The sequence below is a fragment of the Exophiala viscosa genome, assembly GCF_022695815.1.
Source record: "Exophiala viscosa unplaced genomic scaffold EDD37scaffold_15, whole genome shotgun sequence".
NCBI classification, from domain to species: Eukaryota; Fungi; Ascomycota; class Eurotiomycetes; order Chaetothyriales; family Herpotrichiellaceae; genus Exophiala; species Exophiala viscosa.
Window position 1 is genome coordinate 453,741 of NW_026944367.1, and position 22,003 is coordinate 475,743.

General features: G+C 52.0%; 7 protein-coding genes across 7 annotated transcripts; 3 read left to right on the forward strand and 4 right to left on the reverse strand.

The window, feature by feature from the left end:
* Positions 1-179: 179 nt before the first annotated feature.
* EDD37DRAFT_199956 (phospholipase D) lies at positions 180-6,668 on the reverse strand. Its single transcript, XM_062810159.1, has 2 exons — positions 731-6,668; positions 180-674 (listed from the first exon to the last, which is right to left on the reverse strand). The coding sequence occupies exons 1-2, from the start codon at positions 6,217-6,219 to the stop codon at positions 605-607; spliced, it is 5,559 nt and encodes a 1,852-aa protein (XP_062665800.1). The 5' UTR covers positions 6,220-6,668; the 3' UTR covers positions 180-604.
* A 202-nt stretch (positions 6,669-6,870) lies between these two features.
* Positions 6,871-8,532, reverse strand: EDD37DRAFT_660102 (uncharacterized protein; the record flags this gene model as incomplete). The annotated part of the gene is made up of 2 exons (XM_062819086.1): positions 6,871-8,348; positions 8,394-8,532. The coding sequence occupies 2 exons, from the start codon at positions 8,530-8,532 to the stop codon at positions 6,871-6,873; spliced, it is 1,617 nt and encodes a 538-aa protein (XP_062665801.1).
* Positions 8,533-9,620: 1,088 nt separating this feature from the next.
* EDD37DRAFT_660103 (retrograde regulation protein 2) lies at positions 9,621-11,357 on the forward strand (the record flags this gene model as incomplete). Its single annotated transcript, XM_062819087.1, has 4 exons — positions 9,621-10,131; positions 10,190-10,858; positions 10,955-11,035; positions 11,089-11,357. 4 exons carry the CDS (start codon positions 9,621-9,623, stop codon positions 11,355-11,357), a joined length of 1,530 nt encoding a protein of 509 aa, XP_062665802.1.
* Positions 11,358-13,922: 2,565 nt separating this feature from the next.
* EDD37DRAFT_570600 (N-acetyltransferase) lies at positions 13,923-15,533 on the forward strand (the record flags this gene model as incomplete). The annotated part of the gene is made up of 2 exons (XM_062814289.1): positions 13,923-13,969; positions 14,054-15,533. The coding sequence occupies 2 exons, from the start codon at positions 13,923-13,925 to the stop codon at positions 15,531-15,533; spliced, it is 1,527 nt and encodes a 508-aa protein (XP_062665803.1).
* Positions 15,534-16,690: 1,157 nt separating this feature from the next.
* EDD37DRAFT_613620 (heterokaryon incompatibility protein-domain-containing protein) lies at positions 16,691-18,830 on the forward strand (the record flags this gene model as incomplete). The annotated part of the gene is made up of 2 exons (XM_062815470.1): positions 16,691-18,010; positions 18,057-18,830. 2 exons carry the CDS (start codon positions 16,691-16,693, stop codon positions 18,828-18,830), a joined length of 2,094 nt encoding a protein of 697 aa, XP_062665804.1.
* On the reverse strand, positions 18,592-20,297 carry EDD37DRAFT_197552 (nucleotide-diphospho-sugar transferase). Its single transcript, XM_062810157.1, has one exon. The coding sequence runs from the start codon at positions 20,155-20,157 to the stop codon at positions 19,078-19,080; it is 1,080 nt and encodes a 359-aa protein (XP_062665805.1). The 5' UTR covers positions 20,158-20,297; the 3' UTR covers positions 18,592-19,077.
* EDD37DRAFT_197463 (uncharacterized protein) lies at positions 20,298-21,494 on the reverse strand. Its single transcript, XM_062810156.1, has one exon. The coding sequence runs from the start codon at positions 21,404-21,406 to the stop codon at positions 20,438-20,440; it is 969 nt and encodes a 322-aa protein (XP_062665806.1). The 5' UTR covers positions 21,407-21,494; the 3' UTR covers positions 20,298-20,437.
* Positions 21,495-22,003: the final 509 nt, after the last annotated feature.

The window sequence follows — 22,003 nt, forward strand, 5'->3', positions numbered from 1 at the left end:
TGAGAATGGTCTGTGCACATCTATTGACAACCAATCTTGTCACGTGCTTAGCAGCCTTGCCCAGCCTTGTCATCTCTCTTTACTAGGCATGTCGTTTTTCGTTTTCTGGCTCTCCGATCGTGCAGAGCATCGACACGTCAGCTTCATTGTCTCAGGCCGGAACACGGGAAGAAGGGCCATTGTGGGGTGATCATATATCAATACAGTACGAATAAAACCCATGCAGGAGCTACATATATAGTCTGTCTACTGCTCCTCTAGCATGCCAGTCCTGTTTCTCTCCGAGTCATAGAGTACAAAACAGCAAACCCAATGATAAGACAAATTCAATCGGCCGTAATGAATAGTATAACCTCGAATACCCAGTGCATGCTCCTTGATGTAGACTGCTCCTTTTACCCAAACACCACGCTCGCTATGCATTGCCAAATGTTGCTGCACTGCCGCTGTCTTTGTCGCCGCTGCTCCTTTGAACCCGTGTATATCGATGCAATGCATAGAGATTCGTAAAACTCAGTATCTGGCTCGGTAGTGGCGTCTGATCAGATACTGGAAAAGACGCTTGTCAGCCTGGGTACCCGCACACAACCAATTCCAATACTTACTAAATTTCGATCGGACTGATCTGATCAAGCGGAAACAGCCAATTACTTCCGGCCTCAACTTTCTCAAGCCTGCGAAGACATTCAGGTTAGCATATGTCAGCCACGTCATGGTGACGAGATCATACCAATCATAGGGCCAGACGACAAGATGTCCTTGCACGCACTCCAACAACTCCTCGGCCTCTTCAATGCTGAGGATATCGTCGCTTGCACTGAATTCGCGTCTACTAGACCTAGTAGTAGCACGGCGTCGTCTGCGCGTACTGCCCGTTGCGGCTGAACCTGCCGCGGCAGCAGAGTTTTGGTTCATTGCATCTGAGTAGCCGACAAACGCACCGCTCGTAGTAGGTGGTGTTCCATTTGTTGATGACTTTTCTTTTTCCACAGCTGTTGCCGTGCTAGGACTAACATTAGCCGCATCGTTGCCTAGACTGTCTCCGTCCACTTCAGCACTGCCATCTTCACGGAGCGTCGAACCCTCGTGAACGGTCGGAAGCCCAGCTCTCTCTTCTCCTATAGTCTCTTGACGGTGAAGCGAGGGCTTCCCTGACCTATCGGCTTGTGCTTGATTGAGGTCAGTTGCCCATTTGCGAAGAGCCTCTTTCTCGGCATCGCCCTGCTCTCCTTTCGTTTTGTCACCAAACGCGCCCATGACTTTCTCTTTGAGGTCAGTGGTGCGCTTTTCGAGGTCCGCCGGGACTTCGGTGAGAGCTTTCAAATGCTGCGCGCCGGGTGTACGAGTAGTAATGCCTGCACCTGGTGGGCCAGTCTTGGGATTCGACCCTGATCGAGCCGGATGAGGGACCTTATCCTCCATTGGAACATCATTGCCTTGGAGGGCTTCGAACCGGTGTTCGTAAGCGACGTACTGGTGATAGTCGTCCCAGTTTCGGACCATATTGTCCGGCATGCATCGGAAGACACTGCGATAGATCTTGGTGTTGTTCTCTGCAACAGCATGCCAGGTATCGTACAGGAAGGCATCATGGATAGGGTCCATCATGCAGTCACGGTCGACCAGCGGTCTTCGAATGTCACTCATAAGAGGATGGTGGCCACGAGCAGACTCTGTCGTTGGCGTCTTGAGAAGTGAAGGCCCACCAATGTCGGAATCGTCGCCGTGTGGTAGAGAAGGCAGTGTCGACACCATCGGCAGCCCAAGCTCCTCGGTGTTCATCCTATGGATAGGAGGCTTTGGAGGCAGCGGTGGGTTTGGCATCTCCATCTTGACCACATATGACGGAAGGCGCAATTCTTCGTCATGCTTCCTTGGGTGCTGTAGACTGGCCTTTCCTTCAGGACCAACATCAGCTATCAACACTTCTTTGTTGCCTTTGACCAATGTAGTATCTCTGCCGATACCGTAACCTTCCTCACCAATTTCTTCCATGTGATCGAAACCTTGCCCTTCAACATCTTGTCGGTGCTGTGCATTTCCAGTGACGCGAGAGTCTTCTGTCAATTTTCGGTTACTCTTGAGGTTGGGGTTGTCGCCTTGTTCCCAGTCCACGTCATGATTGAAACTCCACAATTCCTCGTCACGCTGCAACAACTCTTCACGAACCTCTCGCACTCTGTCCTCGCCACTGTCTAGAGGAGCTAGAACGTCACCCTGCTCGGAGACTGGACTGTCGTTCGTGGCGTTTGTAGACGTTGGCTTTGCAGATCGTCCGGCGGGTTCATTCTTCCGGTGCTCGGCTTCCATGGCTTGAGCTTCTTCCATGATTTTGTCCACATCGAGGCCGAGATGTTCGCGCATCAACCGCATCCGGAGAGTATGGGGGAATCGGCCAACCTGGTATGGTTTGCCATTCATCCTTGACCAAACCATGTCTGTGTCGCGTACGACAGCCGCGCACTCCGAGTCGCGATTGCCCAGCATCGATCGTTCATTGATGTTCGCCGACCCAATCAAGGCGACCCGGTCATCGACGACCATACATTTAGCATGAATGTAGAGTTGCTCAGTGACCAGCGTCTTCCGAGGACCCAATCTGCCCCATTGTCGTAAGCTGTAGAACTGGATGTAGTCTTCTGGCTCAATGCCAAGAGCTTTCAGTCGGCCAAAGATCGAAGATTCTCCACGACAAATGCTGCGATATTGATACTGCATGATCAAACGTACACTGGTGCCCCCTTCTTGCTCGACAGTGTTTTGGAAACCAGGTATTAGGGGAATTACGATGACAGCCTTCCACGCTTCGTCATTCTTGGACGCTCGAGTGATACGTTCCACCAGAGCATCGCCGATCTGGTTGTGTACTGTAGTACCTTCTGTTTCACAACTCGAGATGAAGAATTGGTTCTCCATGTAGACGAAATGTTCGGACTCTTCGATGAGCTTGGTGTAAGCATTCATGATACTGTGTTCTGTCTTGTCTGGCGTGCCCATGGACCAAGGACCAGAGGAACGGACGATTTGAACCTCGCATGTGCCGTCGAGGCCCAAAGCTTCTAGGTCTGCAGGCTGGAAATCTGGTGGAGGCAAGAGGAAAGGTGTTGGACGAGTGGGTTTTCGCTGTCTCAAGATGTAATTCCATCTCTGCACAAAATGTCGAGTTAAATCGCGCGCTGGTTGTCCAACGATCTGCATGGAAATATCATGCCAAGGCATTCTAGCCACTCTCTGGCGATCGTACATTTCTTCATAGGGTTTGTTGAGTGCATAAAAGTCCTGGACGCGTGGATTTGAATAGTCCTTACCCGGCCATAATTGACAATGATCGGCATCTTTAGGCTGTTCGCTGGGTTCGAAACCAGTCGGCTTGTCATCGACAAGTGTATGCTGAGGTGTATCCCATCTTCCGAAGCACAGATCGATCCCGCCAACAAAAGCAACAGTATGGTCAACGATACACAGCTTTTCATGATGTGCCCAGAAGAAGGTATTCTGCCGGAATTGGTTGGGCGAACGCTGGACGAAAACGTTCGGGTGAAGGTCGAGGAGAGAAAACTTGGTGTACTGAGAATCTATCGGAATGGCCGATTCGATATTGCGATAGACAATGATGAAGATTTTGACGCCTTCTTCAGCCTTCCTTTTAAGCAGTCGATCAAGACGCCATTTCTGGCTGATAGCCGGAGGGCGTCTCATGTACAGCTCAGGACTCAACCACCAATCATGGATGTAGATCACGTCCTTGGCTTGGTTCAGGGCACGGGACACCACCCACATATGGTCTCTTCCATCTACGAGCCATTGAGCAAAGCAGTTTGGTCTGACGGGAGCAAAGCTATCGAACCGGTTGACATTGACCCAAGGCGAAGTTAGAATCATAAGCCGAATAGACTCCTCGAACTGGTGTAGCTGTCTTTCATTCCTAGCCAGGAGTTTGAGCTTTCTTTCCGAGTTGGCCAATTTCAGCCGGTGATGTTGTGGGTGCTTTGCGGATTCTCGTGCAGCTGAAGCTATTTCCTTCGCTCTTCTTTGCTGCTCGCCCTGCCGTGGTCTCGATGACTGGATCCTGAAGTCAGAGTCAAACAGAAACACATCATAGATATGCATTTCCTCTGGTGAATCAACGCAGACGACATAGCTATGTCTGACAAGGAACCACTTCGGTGCATGTCGACGGATGACATAGTGCGGTTTCAAAGTCTTCCTGAAATCGAGACCTTTTGCGGACCGTATAGCAAGGAAGCCTTCTTTGCCATGATAACTGCCTTCTGACGCGAGACGCATTCCCAATGCTGACACTTCCAAAAATTTGCAAAGTCGGTTGCTCTCCGGACGAAAGAGCAGGAACTGGATCATTTTTTGCAGATACTGTTCGAGCTTTTTGCGTTGCTTGTTGGCGAATTTATCCCGTTGCGCACCAGGAGTATCGGCCATCCCAGCTATGCTCGACTTCCGTCGATTCGGCGTCAAACCCGGGCGCAAAGGTGTCCATGGGCTTGGTCTATCGGTGTCGGTTGCAGTGCCAGGGTCGTTGTCCGCGTTTGCGTCTTCTTCCTCGTCCTCCTCATCTTCCAGGCCTCGAAATGTCTTTGCGTACGGGAACGCACTGCGAGGGAATTTTGGCATACGCTTGCTTTGGTCGCCTCTGCCCTTGAGTTTCTCCGAACTGTAGTGAAACTTGTATTTCACGTGCAGGTTCATAAAGTCACCAAGTGATCGTTTGACAACCCATTTCATCCGACTAATGCCGTTACCATATTCAAGTTCGATTCTGAAAATCAAGTGTCGATCCGCGGACTTCTCGTCAGCATCCTTGTCTTTGGCGACTTCACTGTCGGTGATCTGCACCTTGAGTTGTTCTAGTAGGACCGGTACTCTTTTGTGGTCGTGCTCATCACGTTGAAACATGCTTGCAAGCATCAGCGCAGCAGGAGTCCCAGCCTGCAACTCTGCTAATAGTTCGGCCGACTTTTCATGGTCGGGTGTACGCTCTTTCTTCTTGTTCTGACCTAGAAAACGTATGCTGTTCTTCAATTGCCGCCATTTCTGCGAACTCAACGTAGACCCTCGTTCTGCCATCAGCTTTCGACGGGAAGGAGTCTTGGGCGTCTGCGCATCCATTCCGTTGGCGTCTCGAGACGAGCTGACGTTAGTGAAGCTGAGCAAAGTCATCGGTCTTCTGTTCGCCTCGGGCGACTCGGTCTGCTTGCGCTGTCCTCCGTAGCTGAGCCCACGCAGGGGATGACGCGGTGTCCACCCGCTACCGGCGGCCAGTTTGCGTCCTTCGTCTTCAGATAGACCTGACTGGTTTCGAGTCATGTCTGTGTCTGTGGCCCTCCTAACAAGCGCACGAGGTCGATTGGGGTCAGAATCAAGAGGAGCACTTGCAAAGCCAGCCCGCATAAGACTATGCGGCGATGAAGGTGCGGTTTCGACGTCGTCAAATCGACGCATCTTCTTTCGGCGTCGATAGGGACCGGGCTTCCTGCTGGTCTCGGCAGCACTTTCTTCGGCGTCGACATCGGCATCGCCTTCAGCACCGCTGTCTTCTTCCATGGTGGCGGCCAATCCAGGCTCATTGCGAGATGCCTGTCCAGACAAGTGTCCATCGAAGTCTTTGCCTTCTGCAGATTGTGCACTCAGAGACAAGGCACTGGCACTACGGTTGTGGTTGATGGTCTGAGGGATAGCAAGGGCCCTCAATCTGGCATACAACGAGTGAGGTTTGTCCTGTTCTGAACTTTCGCCTCTACGCAAGGGTGGTGTGCTCTGGCCGCTGGCGTACTGGTCAAGGTCCAGTGTATCTCTTGAGAATTGAACGCTCTTTCTCCCAGCTACAGGTGTCGTTGCATTGCCGTCTAGTCCACTGTCTGACTCTCCCAGCTCTTTCCGACTCGGTGACTGCACGTCCGTCGCGGTCGACGACAGTTTCAGGGCGGAACCGAAGGACCTCTTCGACGGACCCGAATCGATCGATGTGGTAGAGAAATGGGTCACTTTGTCGGGTGATCCGTCTCCTTTGGTACCATTTGAGGATATCATCCGGTTACCCACATCCCCATTTATCTTGTCGTTTCTTCGCACAACCGGACCGGGGCTGCCATTTAACTTGCTATCGGGCACCGTCGTCTCGAAGTGCGCCATTGTAGCCGGCATAGATGCTCCCCCAGAGTCTTCACTCGACGGCTTCTGGCTCACTTCAGCCATCGTGGCCATAATGTCGGGAAGAAAGGACGGTGAGCTGTGGAAGCCGGTAGACACACGGTTATTGTTGTCGTACCGGCTACCGGCGGTCTTCAACTGCCACTCAACATCACACTTGTATATTGCGTCTCTTGCTCCGAGGATTTTTTGTCACGAGGTCGGAAGAATAGCGTTCCAAGAAGTCGTGCCGGTACGGGAAGTTTGTATTGGATAAAAACAGGATCGGTAGACACTTCGCGGTGACGTTGGACAGGCCCAGAATCTATCACACACCAAGTGCGAGACTTCCTGTGCAGCTCAAGGTACTCGTTCCGCAAGAGGATACAGCAGAGAAACTTTGTATTGCTGAGTGATACCCCTTCTAAGCAACCGCGGTGATCTTCAGTACGCAGATGCAGGTGGAGAACATCTGCCACATCGAAAACATTGGCACGGAGTCCGCCAAGCGCAGGCTGGATTTAGGTGTGGAAGCAATCCCCACGGGACGGACTTCTAGGCTAGGGGGCTCAAAAATACCTTAGAACGCCCCCACGAGGCTGCAACGTGGCTCCCAATTTATCTTATTAAGTGAGGTTGACGGGATTGGAAGCCCACCACACGATGGAGAACGTGATCACACAATCGTTTGAAGATCGATGCACCATAGATACACTCAACGAAGCATCAATCGCCAGCATAATGCTGCCACCAGACTCCCATACACGCTGCCACAACCAGGTCGCACATCTTCAAGCCCTCGTCGTCTATGATCAACTTTCCCAGTTTGGCACTATGGCCCTTGAATCCTCCACCAGCTCTCTCCCGGCCCAGATCAAGGTTCATCCGCCTTTCTTTGGGGGACTCTGGTTGAGCAAAGTCTCTCAGGCTTTGCTGGAATTCTAGCATACCATTGTCGCTTTCGCTACGAGACAGCTGTGCGCGAGCCTTGTGGGTAAAAGCTTGAAAACTTCGCCTCCACTGATCTTTGTTCGACGACGAACCTGAAATCGCAGTTGGAGATGTTGGTGAAGTTGGCGGCATCTCGTTTGTTGCTTGCCTGTTTGCATCCTTGGGACGAAGAATGGACCATGCTAGATTGAAGCGTAGTTCGGCAACGTCCGCCATCACGCCAACATTGGGTGAATTTGTAGACGACAAAGTATGGCGACATCGAAGGCTCCTTCCGTCCACTGCGTTGCTGAAAAAGCACATACCCTGCCACGGCGACATGAACGAATAAGCTTGACGTGGCTTTCTGTTATTCAAGCTTGCTAGGTCTGAGAATAATTCGCTGGAATTGCTCCTCTGCCTTGTCTTGATGGACTTCTCACTGTTGGGAACGACCCTATATTCCACTGTTCTGTTAAAACAGCGCTCTCCCGTCCGTCCTACTCGGCCAAACTTGGTGTAGCCAGGGGAGCTGAGCTCGATGTCAACTTTACTCAACCCGTTGTCTCTTAGTGCAGTGTCCCGCTTGATGAGACTGCCCACGTTCCATTGGCTGCCAGATGCTGGATCTCTCCGTATCAGGGTGATTCGCACATCGCCGGCACCTAGTATTTCCGGGCTGCGTGCTGGTGAAATGAGGTTCCGTAGAGGTCTATCGGGTTCTGTCGGAGTTGGAGAGACGTTGGCTTCCTCGGTAGGCGATGCTGACTGCACAGGCTTTCTTCGTACCGTGAAATGTCCCTCTCCGTTGCTGAGACTGTCTGTGTGGTTGCTTTTCAGTTGGCCGTGATTGCTTGTGTCTATCGTAGGCCTGAGGGGCATTGGTCGAGCGCCGACAGGCTTACGCTGCGTTGTAGAAGATTCCATTGGGTCTGAAGTCGACAACCTCAGGTGAGCACCACGGGCCGCATGTCGCTCTGCTTGCGTGGCATCCTGCGACCCATGCAACGGCGGCTGGTGATGTGGATAGCTCTTGGGCGGAGTAGGAGGCCGTTGAGAGGCAGGGTAGTTTGCATAAGTCGTAGGGGGAAGAGGTTTCCTCTGGATCGGTGAGATGTTCTCCCTGCGCTCATCGGTATGTGTCGTAGTCTCTAACGATTTTCTGAGGTCGTCATCCTCGGGTCTTTCGACATGAAGGAAGTATAGACTTGATTGCACGGCTTCAATGCTTATCGAGGCCTTGGTGGGCGGTTTAAGGGGTGTGAGAAAGACATCTACCAGACTTAGCACAACTCCTTCTCTTGCACGAAATATCTCACCTTTGCTGCCTGGGACTCGTACGATGTAAAGCACGAGGGGATCATGCTCTTGGTGGGTAGGATTTCGTGGATACTGAGGAGGGTTCGAAAGGAGAGTATAGAGCGATGATATCGACTGCGCACGGACAGGCGTACTCATGTGGGATTGTCAAGAATCAGTGGAGATGGCTGCGGAAGGTATTTGGTCGCGTGTTGACGACGGGCAGAGTGCGCAAAAGGTGTGATGCAGTCTCTAAGTTGGGTATCATTACAATCGTGGAATATCAGGCAGTCGATGTCCCTCTTCAACATGATAAATGGTGCCTGTTCATCACCTGTTGCTGTGTTGATAGTACGCAAGCTGAAATCTTGGAAGCCGGGCCTGCTTGATAAATAAACCCAAAATAGTGACAACCCACCGGGGCTGCAGGCGCCCCCCGGGAGGCGCACCCCACTCAGGCTATGTCACGCATCAACTCAGATTTACTTGGCCTGCACACAGGTTTGGAGAGACATACCTAGGTATACAGTATCACTTCCAGTCGTGTCGCCGTCTCAAGCCAAGTTGGGCTCCACATGCTCTTCGAATCGTGGCGCGAGCCTTGCTGGTGGCTTTGCTTTGAGGCCGAAGCACCTCGTACCGGAGCAATGAGTGTGAAGGGTACTTTCTCCAGCAAGTGAGTTCTTTCCTCCTCGCTACGGATGTACGCCAATGCCATCCACTTGCTACTCAGATACCGGAAATACTTACAAAGGTCGTGGTCCCTTGATGGAAGTAGGCTCTGCTACACCATCATCGCCATACACGGTATGTCCAGACCAGAGCACCAGTGAGCACTCTCCGCAAAGATAGCAGAATCTTTCCCCGCGAAATGCCACTGCAAGGTGCCACTTATGTCGATCTTCCGTGCAAAGAGCTAAACACTCTTTGACTTTTAACAGCCACGTCTTGGGGGTGCAGCGTCATACCTTGACTGGGGTTACGCTACAACACCCTTTCAACTCCGTGCGCAATTGACCCTACGATAGGCTATGGCAACGGTTGTATACCGGCGATTCGCCTGGCTGAACAAAAGGTAAATGTGGTTCCCTCCTCGTGTTCTAAGCCTGTCCCTTCTCTTCGTCCCATACAGCTCGATAGTCCATCAATCCAGTAGGTTACTTTGATTACACGGTCATTCTTGATCAGGTATTGAGATTGACGTCGACGCCGACTTTGGGTTTGGAGGCGAACAGTGTCAGATCACAATGACTACCGGCAATGACTCCAGTCCTGCAATGCGAGGGGACTTTTCCATGGATGAGAAGACTATTGCAAGCCATGCAGACAATCCTTCCGCTTTCAACACACCGACAGGCCACGGCTACGAGGAGCAGCTACCTGTGATAGATCATGCCGCTGAAGCCCGTCTACTCCGCAAGCTCGATTTATACATCATTCCACCAACCATGCTATTGTACCTGTTCTCCTTCCTTGACCGTGTCAATATCGGCAACGCCAAACTATATGGCATGGAGGCAGATTTGGGCATAAGAGACACGCAGTATTCGACCGCCGTCAGCCTACTATTCGTGACATACATCCTCTGCGAAACACCCAGCAACCTCGTCCTCAAAAAGCTGCGACCTTCTCGTTGGATAAGTTTGATCACGATATGCTGGGCCATCGTCGCAACTCTGACTGGACTGGTCCAGAGTTATGGAGGTCTGATCGCCTGTCGCCTCATTCTGGGGGCACTAGAAGCCGGCCTCTTTCCCGGTATGCATATAAATCTGATAGTTGCAAGAAGGGAGAAGCTGACAATGTACCATGCCAGGCATGACCATATACTTGACCCTCTTTTATACCAAGCAACAGCTGGCGTTGAGAGTCGGCTACCTCTTTGTTTCCGCGGCCATTGCCGGTTCTGTCGGAGGACTCCTGGCGTACGGCATAGGGTTCATGGACGGCACATGCGGTTATTCTGGCTGGAGATGGATTCTGATCATTGAGGGACTCCCGACTTTCGTCCTGGGTATTGCCGTCTACTTCTGGCTTGCTGATGAGCCAGAGACAGCGTACTACCTCTCTCCAGAAGAACGGGCGTTGATGGTCGTCCAAAAAAGGCGCCACATCGGCCATACAGCCTCTGCCGATCTGCAGCACAAGGAAGACGTCTACAAAGCCCTCAAGGATTGGAAGGTCTGGGCGTTCGGCTGTGGGCAATGGGGAGCAGACACCGTGCTATATGGGTACAGCACCTTCCTCCCTACAATCATCAAAGGATTGGGCAACTGGTCGACCGCCGAGGTTCAGGCGCTTACTGTGCCATGTTATGCATTGGGTGCCATCACCTACCTCACCGTCGCTTACTTCTCGGACCGATATCAGCGACGTGGTTTGGCCGTGGTGCCTCTTTGCCTGGTGACCATTGTTGGCTATATCATTCTTATGAGCGACGTGAGTTCCGGCGTGCGCTACTTCGGATGTTTTCTTGTCGCCATGGGTAAGGGATTCTTCTTCTTGAGACACTGAGCCTTTGAGGCGCAATCCTTCAGCTTTGTCCCTGTTTTTACTGCTAGAGCTTACGGACGATTCGCAGGACTCTATGTCGTTGTGGGCATTCCACTCGCCTGGCTCCCTACCAACAACCCTCGGTATGGGAAGAGGATCACCGGCTCAGGTTAGTACTCCCCTTTCAATAGGACCAGCTTTGATTCACTCTATGAACGGCAGGAATACAACTTACAGTCGGTAATGCTGCTGGCATAATGAGTGCTTACCTTTACAAGAGCAATGAAGCTCCTCGATTCATCCGTGGCCATGCTGTCTCGCTGTCCATGGCGGCTGTTGCAGCGATCATCTATACAATAATGTCGTTGTACTTTTTCAACCGAAACAAGAGGCGGCAGGCTGGCAAAGAGGACTCAATCCTGGCCGGTAAAACCGAGGAGGAGATTGCTGAATTGGGCGATGAGAATCCGAGATTTGTGTTCACATACTGATGAGTGAGGAACTGCACTGTCACTCTGACGGCCACCTCGGAAATGCGGCTATCGGACCAGAACAGCTCCAGAGCTTATTCTCGAATGATGCCGGTTGAATTCGGCAGCACATCTGCAAATGAATGTGGCATAGCATGTGTTTGAAGCTGGTCGTGTGGCCTAGAAAATATAAAGATCTTCGCGAAGTGTGGTTGATGACCTTGTCCAAACCACATCACGCGCTTCACATTTCCTCGTTCAAGCTCTGTCTACCTGACATTGTTGTGGCTGGAAGTCAGGGCGCTGGACGGCGACCCGTCTCCGTTGCGGGTTGGAGTTCTCGCCATTACGCAAGTGATGCCGTGTTTTCCGTCTAGTTATTCTACTTTCGATCTTCGGTTTCCAGCTCGCCAGCACGCATATTGAAGAAGCCTCTGATCGAGGCAAACAATCAGGACGTGTTCATGTTGCGGGTTAATAACACTGGTGTGTGACCACCACGCTCATGATTCGTCCTGGCCAGCCTTCACCACGAGACAGCAATATAGTAGTATCAAGCTCCACAAGTGATGATGCCGCATCCGGTGTCCTGTCAACATTGGATACAGATTCCAACTTGTTTCGCAGAGAATGTCGTCAGGCTCTCGTGCCCTGCTTGACATCACCGGCTCCAGTCAATCAAACAGCGGCTCATCGTCGGAGTCTGTTGGTTGGCTATCGAGTCACTGACGTGTCACAGGAATCGTCGGGTAGCATGGGCGCAATTGGTCGCATTTTCCCATTGAGCAACACAATCACTGGGGACATATGATGTAGCACATTGTATGATTTGTTGTCACAGACGCCTCAAGTTGCCAATCCATCAGCTTTGCTAGTCGAGCTCATCACTCGAGATCTGCCTGGCAAGCAAGAGATGCGGCACCGGCATCGAGAGGGCAGAGCTGCTGAAAGGTCTCTTTCTGCTTCCCCAGCAAATAAGAAAAGAGCATATGGGGGAGTCTCAGGTATACGAGCAGGACTGTAGTTCGTACGAGTAGTAAGCTGAATCCTTCCGAGGATGCCTGTCTCAATGCATTCCCTGATCGCCGGAGTTCTGCCCTTCCATCCTCCCCTTTCTCAACCCGTACTCAGGCATATGCACAACCGCGGGCATTTCACAGCACTGCGTGTGGTTGATTCGTCAACAGACCAAGCAATTGGCGGAAAGGATGCTTTTCGGCAAGGTTAGTCGGATCCTCCAGGGACGGATTAGCCAGGGTTTCCATTGGCGATCATGATCTCGATCCGGCCCCAGGGATTCTGCTAGAAGAGTGCTGGGCAAACAGGAGCACTGGTGGCGAGAGTATGCTTTCCTCGGAGCAGGGGGGCGCTGGGAGCATGATGAATTTGACGTCTCGTGATTCGCGCAGGCTGCGATAACAGGCCCTTCGCTAGACCTAGGGTGACGAGCTCGGATTGGACCTGAGACGAATTTAGGCGGCAGGACTCAGAGCCTAACCTCCCTTGGACGTGGCCATACAAAGAGGCAGTGCGCGCAAGGCCAACACGAGGCATGAGACGTCTGAGAGGGCAACAGGATTTTGTGGAGCTTGAATACCAGCCAGAAGCAAAGAGAAATAGGCCGAGAACAGCTTTGTATAAGCACTTCGACTCAACAGTAAACACCCTTGAAGAGCATCACGAGCAGAAGGCGGATGAATCATCGTGCCACTTCCCAAACTTTGTCACTCCATCTCCGAATCAAAGGATCGATAGCCATCCATTCTCTACCTTCAGAGTTCAAATAGTGATCGCGATAGCCTTTCCTTTGGGGCGAGTTCTCACATCATTTGATTTCAAAAACCGGTCACCATCCGATCGATCGAGCCAGCCATTTCGAGCAAAATTCATAAACCCGCCGAGGTCTTCTTTTGTGTTCAACCCAGAGTCAAATCGTCACAAACGGAATCAAGAATCTCGGCACTCTTTATGAGGGAAACAGTGGACTCGAAGGTTGACGACTGTCTCTAACCCTGTCCATCAACCCCAGGAAAACCGAACGGTCCTACTCTCAACACACTTTCAACGCCTCTTTCTTCTCCATTCCAACCCCTGGTCACTGGTCAGCCTGCAGCACAGGTGACAGACGAAAGCCAACCCTAAAAAAGCCGGGCACCACGCTTCTTCTCTCGGGAGGCTGTAGGGCAGAAGAGAAGCCAACAGCCGCGAAGCCGCCCCAAAGCCAAAAGAATCACCCGAAGGCCCGAAGCCGGAAGCACCTAGCCCCCCTTAAACGGTTCGCTTTCCTGGACTCTGGAGGTGCCAAGGGCGCCCCAACCTCAAAGCGAAGCCTCATCATTCATTGTTGGCCGTTGCCGAGAAAGAAAGCGGCCCAAGCTTTCCTCCTTTCACAAACCCCCCCCGGCTCGCATCGTGTCGTGGCCGTCGCCCGCTAAAACTAACACCTCCATTCCCACCTACAAACTGCACCACTGCAGCAGACGCGTTCCCACTCGGTTCCAAACATTTCTGCTGCACCCTTACTTTATTATTCACTTACATTCCTCCACATTCACCATCAATTGACGTCGACTTCACGACGCGACGATGCCATCTGTCGTGTATCCTTACACTGTTACAAACAGTCACAAAGGGTATGTTTCCGCACGCTTCCCCCGACCTATGTCAATGACCCTTGCCTCGAGAGCCAACCTCGCTAACAATACTTTTCGTGTCAGGGGCCTCTTCATGCGTACTTACAGCCGCAATGTCCGACGCGCTTGGGATGGTGAAGACTATCGTCCGCCAAAGCGCCAGCGTCTCGAAGATGCATGGAACGCGCATTCGTTCACCTCGGGTGGTTACAACGAGAATATGACGACCAAGTCAATCGATCTTGAAGACAGCCTCGAACGCGCCATTCGCGAAACCAGTGTTGCTGCACTATCCTCATCGCCCTCGCGGAAGAACAGCACAGTCTTCTCGGCAGAGTCCCGAGAAGACGACGTAGGCAGCACCATCACGCCCCCTTCATCACCTCCGCCAACGCTACAGCTCACGCCACCCAACGTGAAGGCGCGGAAACCTACATTCTCGTTCATGGACAAGTCCAAGAAGGAAAAGAAGGACCTCAAAAACGCGAAAAGGAAGCGCGATGCCCAAGTTGCTGGCTTGTTGGGTGCCGAAAACAACACGCGTCACGACTCGGAGCCTCTGTCCGAGATCTTCAACAACAGCACACGCGCGCAGGGCACACAACCTTTGGTCCGAGACGCGTCTGCCGGTCGAGATGCAGGAGTGCAGCTGGCCACAGGTGCCACGCGACCATCTGCACCTAAACAAAATCTGGTGCAGACAGTCCTCGATCTAGGCCAACCTCTGGCCCCCACAACTTGCGCACAGTGTCAAATGTCCTACATGCCCACATTATCCGAGGATGCACAGCTGCACGATATGTTTCATCATCGTGACAGTTCTGGTATTGAACTCGGGAAACCGTTCCTAAAATCGGCAATGCGCTGGTGCTATCAAGTGCCACAAATCCCCGGTAGTGTGGTCGTGGTGGACAGAAAGCTTTCTCTGCCCGCACGAAGGACCGTTCAGAAACTTCTATCAATCGTCAGTAAAGAGCTCGGTAGTGTCGAGATCAAAGAGGAGGAATTGTGGAGCCAACGGGCCTTGGAGGGCGAGAAAGACGAGGGCCGAAAATGTGACCGATACAAGGTTTTCCTGCATATCATCGACGAAAAATGCGTGGGCGTCTGTTTGGCAGAGCGAATCACCAAAGCTCACCGGGTCCTTCCGATTGAGACGGCTACCAGCGAGACTTTGGCTTTGAACGATCATTTCAAGCCCATTGCTCCTGCAACACCGGCAGCCACAGAAGTGCATGACGAAGACTCGACTCAAATGCACGTTAGGCCTCAGATCCCAACGCCAGTGGCCAGCCCAACATCTTCGGGCCCGTCGTCGAGCATCAGCATCTCAGAGGAGACGTACCCGGCGGTGGTTGGTGTTAGCCGGATCTGGACGAGCCGGGCGTTCCGGCACAAAGGCATTGCCAACAACCTTTTGGAATGCGTCATGCATCAATTCATTTATGGTATGGAAATTGAACCTCTGCAGGTGGCTTTCAGTCAGCCTACCGAGAGTGGAGCGGCATTGGCAAGGGCATGGTTTGGTGAGGGTCATGGGTGGGCTGTGTATCGGGAGGAATGAGGGCGGTGTACAATATAGGAGGGAGCGGCATACGCTGGCATCGGGGGCTTAGATGGGCATGGCATCACGGGCCGACTGATTCATGGATTTCATGGATTGTATGATATCTGCATTTGTTGGATTATAAAGAACGAAAGACAGACAGGATATATGTGGGCAGGAGTCGTGATGGTTTTTCTGTATGAATCAACGGCTCAAGGAGCTTGTGGATCACACGATTCCAGTAAAGATCACAGCTGAGAAGCTTCGTTGAATGGAGCTAGAGTGCAGTGTGCTGTGACATCAGGGTTTGATCACTTGTTCAGATTACGATACGAGTAGATGCAATACAGCACTGTCTCGTTCTGGTTCTGCGAGATGCTTGATGCTCAGGTCAATGTCCAGATGCTCGAGGTCTGGTCTGCTTTTCCTTTTCTCTGACTGCTATGCCATTCTTGCATCTGGCAGTGGGAGGGCCGGGGAACTAAAGGTCATGTTCTCCTGCAGGACCTGCTACTAGGAGTTTGTTGACTTGTATGATAAGGTGTGTGCCTTGACCCTCTCTTGGAGTGTGGATTGAACAGTTTTGGAGAATAAATATACACCTCCCACGACTTTAGATGTCCACCCTAAAGGGCAAGAATGACAACACGGGTTGTCAAGACCACGCTCAGACAACCTTGCACGGTGACAAGTCCCTCTTGAGTATCCAGCATGGGAAATCACCACTGATCGGATGGGGAATAATGCACTTACCCGAAGGGATGAACATAGACAATGTTGGCTGTGGACCAGCCTCGATGTCAGCATCGATAACGGACTTGCCCAGTTAGAGACTTCAGCCCAAAAGTCTTCCCACGATCGACACCTGAGGTCACTCTGAACTTGACAATACTGCTGCATGCTTCACTATCATGTCCAGCCCGCGGTCCTACACGGTGATGGATCAGGGTCAGTCCGTCTGCCTTGCCGTGCGTCTCTCTTGCGTTGGCGGGACTTGGCAGACAGGCTCAGCCACAGCCAGCTGTAGACAGAAAACCGTGAGATCACGACTTTGCATAAGACCGCAGCGACACCTCGTGGTCAATAAGGGCACCTGAAGCTGTACCGAGATATGGCAATGGCCTGGAGCCTCTGCCCCTGAAAAAGGCTGCACTGTGCCAGGCAATGATCGCACCATGGCAAGACATGCTCCGACGGACGATGTCCTACGCAACGCCTTTAGCATAATATCATCACTGACCGAAGAAAAACTATTCTCCAATGCTTGCACAATACACGAGCATTGCGAAGGCATCTGTGAAAGCCTGTCGAACGACCTGGAACTGGTGTTTGGAGCAGAGGTCGATTTCGGGGACCAGATCAAGGGTGTTCCAACGAAGGGCAACCGAGGACCGCGAGATGAAACCTGGCTTGAATCACAAGACCCCCCGTTTCCACCTTACGAGTATGATTCAATCAATTCCGAAGCGGGGACAATTCGTCTCCTGCGTGTGAACCGGGCTATCTACCGGGCCGACGTCCTGGAATGTGAATTGATAGTTTGCAACATCCCGAATATCCCAGCGTACGACGCACTGTCATACTGCTGGGGTCAGCCACTATTCGATCACAGCCTTCTCTGCAATGGCCGGCGCATGAACATTGGCAAATCTCTACATGCAGCACTGCAACGTTACCGGCAAGCTGAAGATAGCGAGAAGCAAGAGTACCTCTGGGCGGATGCAATCTGCGTTAACCAGAAGGATACGTCCGAACGGAGTCAGCAACTTTCACTTATGCGGCAAATTTATGAGTCTGCTCAGACCGTTCGGGTCGATCTTGGAGACGCTCCAGTGACCGGATGGTCTGAGGGATACAATTTGTGCCAATTGCTCGACGTTGCCGAGCAGGAGGCGGGCCTCATGAGAGAGCTGCAAAGCACCCAAGGCAGGGACGAAATCACAACGGAGAGGATATTAGAGCGCTTTGGTCTGCCTGCTATGGGCGATCCTCCTTGGATCGATCTCTTGCGACTATTCGAATCACCATGGTGGACTCGGACATGGACTGTCCAAGAGATTATCATGGCCCGCAGAGCCAGGCTGTGCCTAGGAATTTTCATGGTCCCATGGAAGCAATGTTGGACGGTGGTGCAAGTGATCAAACGCCTTCAACTGACGATTCCTACAGAATCTTTCCCAAGCTTCGCAGCAACTGTCGGCTTTCTAAACTATGACAAGATCAGAAGACTATCGCAGTGGAATGCATGTGCTCGCACGCATTACGCCCCGCTCCTTGCGGTGATGCATGCAAAAGACTTCGATGTCTCCGACCCGAGAGACAAGATCATCGGGCCGTTGACTCTGATTGACGAAAAGCCAGCCGCAGGTATTTCGCCGTTCTTACCCGACTACAGCCTAAGCGTCGGAACTTTCTATCAGCGTTTCACCATCCACTTGGTGGAACTCGGCCTCGGCCACCATTTCCTGGACCTTGCGGGTTTGCACCGGAGACTGGTACTGTCAGGAGTTGATTCAGATGCAGCACCTTCCTGGGTCGTAGACTGGATGGCACAAAACAAGTACGACGCAGTCCAATACTTTATTCGCTGATTTGCGTATTGTACCAGCCAAGCCATATCATGCTAACGGACGGACGACTTTCCGGCGGGTTTTAGCTCCGACTGGTGACGGGGTCAACGCAGACACCATGATCGTGAATGCAACAATCCTAGACGGCATCAAGGCTATGACTGGTGTTCTAAATGTAAGTGGTGCTAAAACATGGCAACAAGGTGTCCAAATTATGTCTCGCACAAAACTAGATTGGATTCGTGAGGCCCAGAATCTGGTATTCAAAAGTGAAGGTGTGATAGCAGCAACTGGCCGGTATTCCGACCTACCAGAAGCCTTTGCCTGGACAACATTAGGAAATGGTCAGTATGCCGGTAACAAGGCGAGGGAAGGAAAAGCGTTGATCGAGAATCCGCACGATGCTCTTCGAAAATTGCAGGCGCACCTCGATCAAGTGGCAGAGGGTGCGCCGATACGCTACTTAGATTCTGCCAACCCGGTCCTCGCCGTTGTGTCCAAGCAAACGACGTCCGTGTGCAACGGGCGGAAGTTTGCCGTCCTTGAAGGCGGCTGGATAGGTCTTGTGCCAGAGTGTGCAAACGAGGGCGATGAGGTGTGGATCATCCATGGGTGCCCAGTTCCCTTTCTGTTAAGACGGACAGGCACAATCATGCCTGACACTGGCATTCAACCGAGGCTACTTGTCGGTGATGCATACGTGCATGGTGTCATGGAAGGTGAAGCTCTTTTCGGAAACATTTGAGACAACAGAGCTTTGGATTCGTTAAGATATGGCACAGCACAGGTCGAGCAGTCAGTCCAACGGACGCAAGCTGTCTGACAAAGAGTTGGAATTATAGAACAGCAGGTTGTGAATTCTCCTTGAGCTGCACAGCATGAGTTCTATTTCTGCCGGCGAGAAGAGCGAAAAGGCCATTACTCTGCCGCAAGTCTTGTGTCTCTGCAAGCCTTCCGGCGTTGTGGGCAGATCTCGGAATCTCGCAAAAGCTTCATATTACATCCAAGAAATAGTCCGAGACCTTACTCCCCTGATCAACCACCATGTCCTGATCCAAATCCGGAGCACCATAGAAGTACTTCTTCCCCACGACGTCAAGTGCACCTTTCTCTTCCGCCCTAAGAGCTGGACAAACATGTTTAGCTGCCGTTCGCCACAAGAGGAACTGCTCCGCAAACAGCGGATGAGCTTTCGGTCTGAGTTTGTGCACGCTCCGGACGGTAAAAGACCAAGGCTTTCCCAACGCCGTGAAGTGCAAGCTGTACACGTCGTCATGGAAGATGGAGGTCAAAGGGTCGATGACGCCAGCGTCATACACGGCAGATTCCTGCTTGTAGTCAGACCATCTCGGCACCATGCCTGTTTCCCAGTGACTGTTCAATGCGAGGAACTGTGGCGGCAGAAGTAATATCTCGCCCTTGAACTCAGTATTGATCAAGTCCATATCATATGTGTCGGCGCTGAGACTGGCTAGCGCGGCATCCACTCTGTTCCACAACGACTCGGAGGGCGAAATCATCATCATCGCTGTCGACGCTATCGAGTCTTCGCGAGCCCAGTACGCACGCGCCGCTGAGATTCCGATGTCCTCTGGCACCCTGGTGAACAAGTCATCGAGAGAACGCAGGAGTAATTGGTCCGCGTCCATGACAATGATGCGTTTTACGTGCGGTGCCCAGCGGTGCAGCTTGAAACTGATCAACTTGAGCATCACGGCGTGATAGTAATTGGAGCCAGTTGGGCTCGGAGAGATTGGCGGCGGTTCGTGCTCGATGACCGTCACGTCGTACCGTTCGCGAAACGCTGTTTTGTATGTCACGGAGACGTCCTTGGACACCAGCAGGTATATGGGATGGCGGGTGTGGAAGAGATTGCGGAGCCGGTGGGCGTTGATCATGGCGGAACACGCGTAGACATTGTTGGTCGCGTAGAAGACATATGCATACTCCTTGCTGTTTGTGTGCTTGGGATCTCGCGCAAGCTCATGAGAAAAGTGTAATGTGTTGAGGCTGTAGAGGCACAGTAAGAGCGAGCAAAGACAGAAGAAGGCTACACGGAAGGGAAATCGCATTGTAACCGTAGGCCTGACGTTATTTCCATGTTCCTAGCCTGTTGTGCCGCAGGTCGGCGCCCTTTTGAACGCGATGAATATCTCAATCCCCTTGCATTGTGATTGCGGCGCACATTCCGCCCAAGTGCACAGGTACTGATGATGCAAAGCACACAGAACAGACATATGATTGCAGTAATTTGCATCGTTGACCCGGGAGTACAACCATACCACAGCACTCCTATCTAACCGTCGTTGGACCTGACCGCTGCCCGAAGCTCATTGAAGCAGAGAAATGGAATCATTGCGAAGCAGACTCAAAGACCGCTCGCACATCCCTCTTCGACACTGATTTGGCATCGAGCTTGAACACGGGATATCTGTGGAAGTGCTGCTCATTCGATGGCATGTTCGAGTGTCGTCGGCCGTAGTTTCTCCAAACATTCAGAACAATCGTGATCTGTTTCTCAGCGTCCTTGTCCACTTGTAACCTATGGTCAGTTTCGCAGTAATAACATTTGAACGGTCTCAATAGTATTTGTGGCTTCCTTTTCTTCGAGCCTTCGACATCTGTAACAGCCTTCGCAACAGCCCGGAACATGTTGTCTTTGCCAGGATTGAAACGATAGTGCAGGCATAGCTCCATATCGAAGAAACGTGCCATAGCTGCCATTCCTTCTCGCCCCTCCAGCTCCAATCGACTGACAAGTATAAGCTGGCCGTCTATCAATCGAGCCTCGTTGGTGCGCGAAATGCCGTGGCGATCCTTACCGCTAGAGTTGAAGAAAGACAAAGGTAAGCCGTTGGTAGGTCCATGCTCGTACGCCTGGAGAATCAGGTCGACAATGTTGCGTGACAGAAAGGTGTAATCAGTGTCACCTGCCCGGACCAAGCGTCTGTAAGACAACAGTGTGTCGGCATGTTGGTGTTGGCTGGCACGCGGACAATCGTACTGGGAGGTCTGCATTCTGCGCCACAGATATAGAAAGCCGCATGATCGGCATGTCAGATATTCCGGATGGTCGAGTTGAAGGCGTTGAAGGAAGCGCACTTTCGTTGCTCTGTCGTGTATAGCCAAGTCGACGAAGGTGTTGAGAAGAGAATGAAGTTGTTTGCAAGAGAGGCTTAGCAAGAGCTGAGACTCCTTGTCCAGAAAGCTCGCAACGTTTAGGACTAACTCGTCTGGAAGATCGACGAGCGTGGTGTGGTGATAACATTCTTGCTCTGCCCGTGTGTTGGTCGTGCCGGCTGTGCCGTTTGTGCTTTCCATCAGTTCTTTGGTGTCGTAAGTCTAAGTCACGTCAGTCCGCCGATCTGTCAACAGGTAGAGGAGTGGTACCACGACAGGACGCTACCGAGGCGGACAGGAGAAGTGCTAAGTCCTTGAGGACGCTGTAGAATTGCGATATCTTTTGCTTTCCAAGCGCACACGTGAACTTGCGGAGCTATGTGTAAGTCTCGGCGCAACAAACCAAGACGACAAAGAGAGGATCCAATAGAAGATGATTCGAAGAAAGGCGCAAACTGGGAGCGAGAAGCAAATATCTCGTTCGCGCCAAGGTGTGTGATACGACCGCACCCAATGCTGGGTCCGGCGACGAGATGGGACCCCTTGAGCCTCCGGAGTGCGTCGTGAACAACGTTACTCGTCTTCTTGCTAGCCGAAAGCCAGTGCCAGCTTTCCGGTCCACCGGAGAAGAAGCATCCTCATAGATTCCCGCGTCGGCTGTCACTGGTAGATCATTGCGACTCAATAGGACACAACGAACCAAACATGCCTGCCAGCATTGCTTTCCATCATTTTCGCCCGAGGGAGTCAGCCAGCTAGATCTGGAAGTCATGAGCATTAGCAGGCAGTCGACCTCCA

Coding starts and splice junctions, on each gene's coding strand:
- EDD37DRAFT_199956 (XM_062810159.1), bottom strand. CDS start 6,219: ATGGCCACGATGGCTGAAGTGAGCCAGAAGCCGTCGAGTGAAGACTCT. Junction 675..730: donor GTCGTCTGGCCCTATGATTG/GTATGATCTCGT, acceptor ATGTCTTCGCAG/GCTTGAGAAAGTTGAGGCCG.
- EDD37DRAFT_197552 (XM_062810157.1), bottom strand. CDS start 20,157: ATGCGATTTCCCTTCCGTGTAGCCTTCTTCTGTCTTTGCTCGCTCTTA.
- EDD37DRAFT_197463 (XM_062810156.1), bottom strand. CDS start 21,406: ATGGAAAGCACAAACGGCACAGCCGGCACGACCAACACACGGGCAGAG.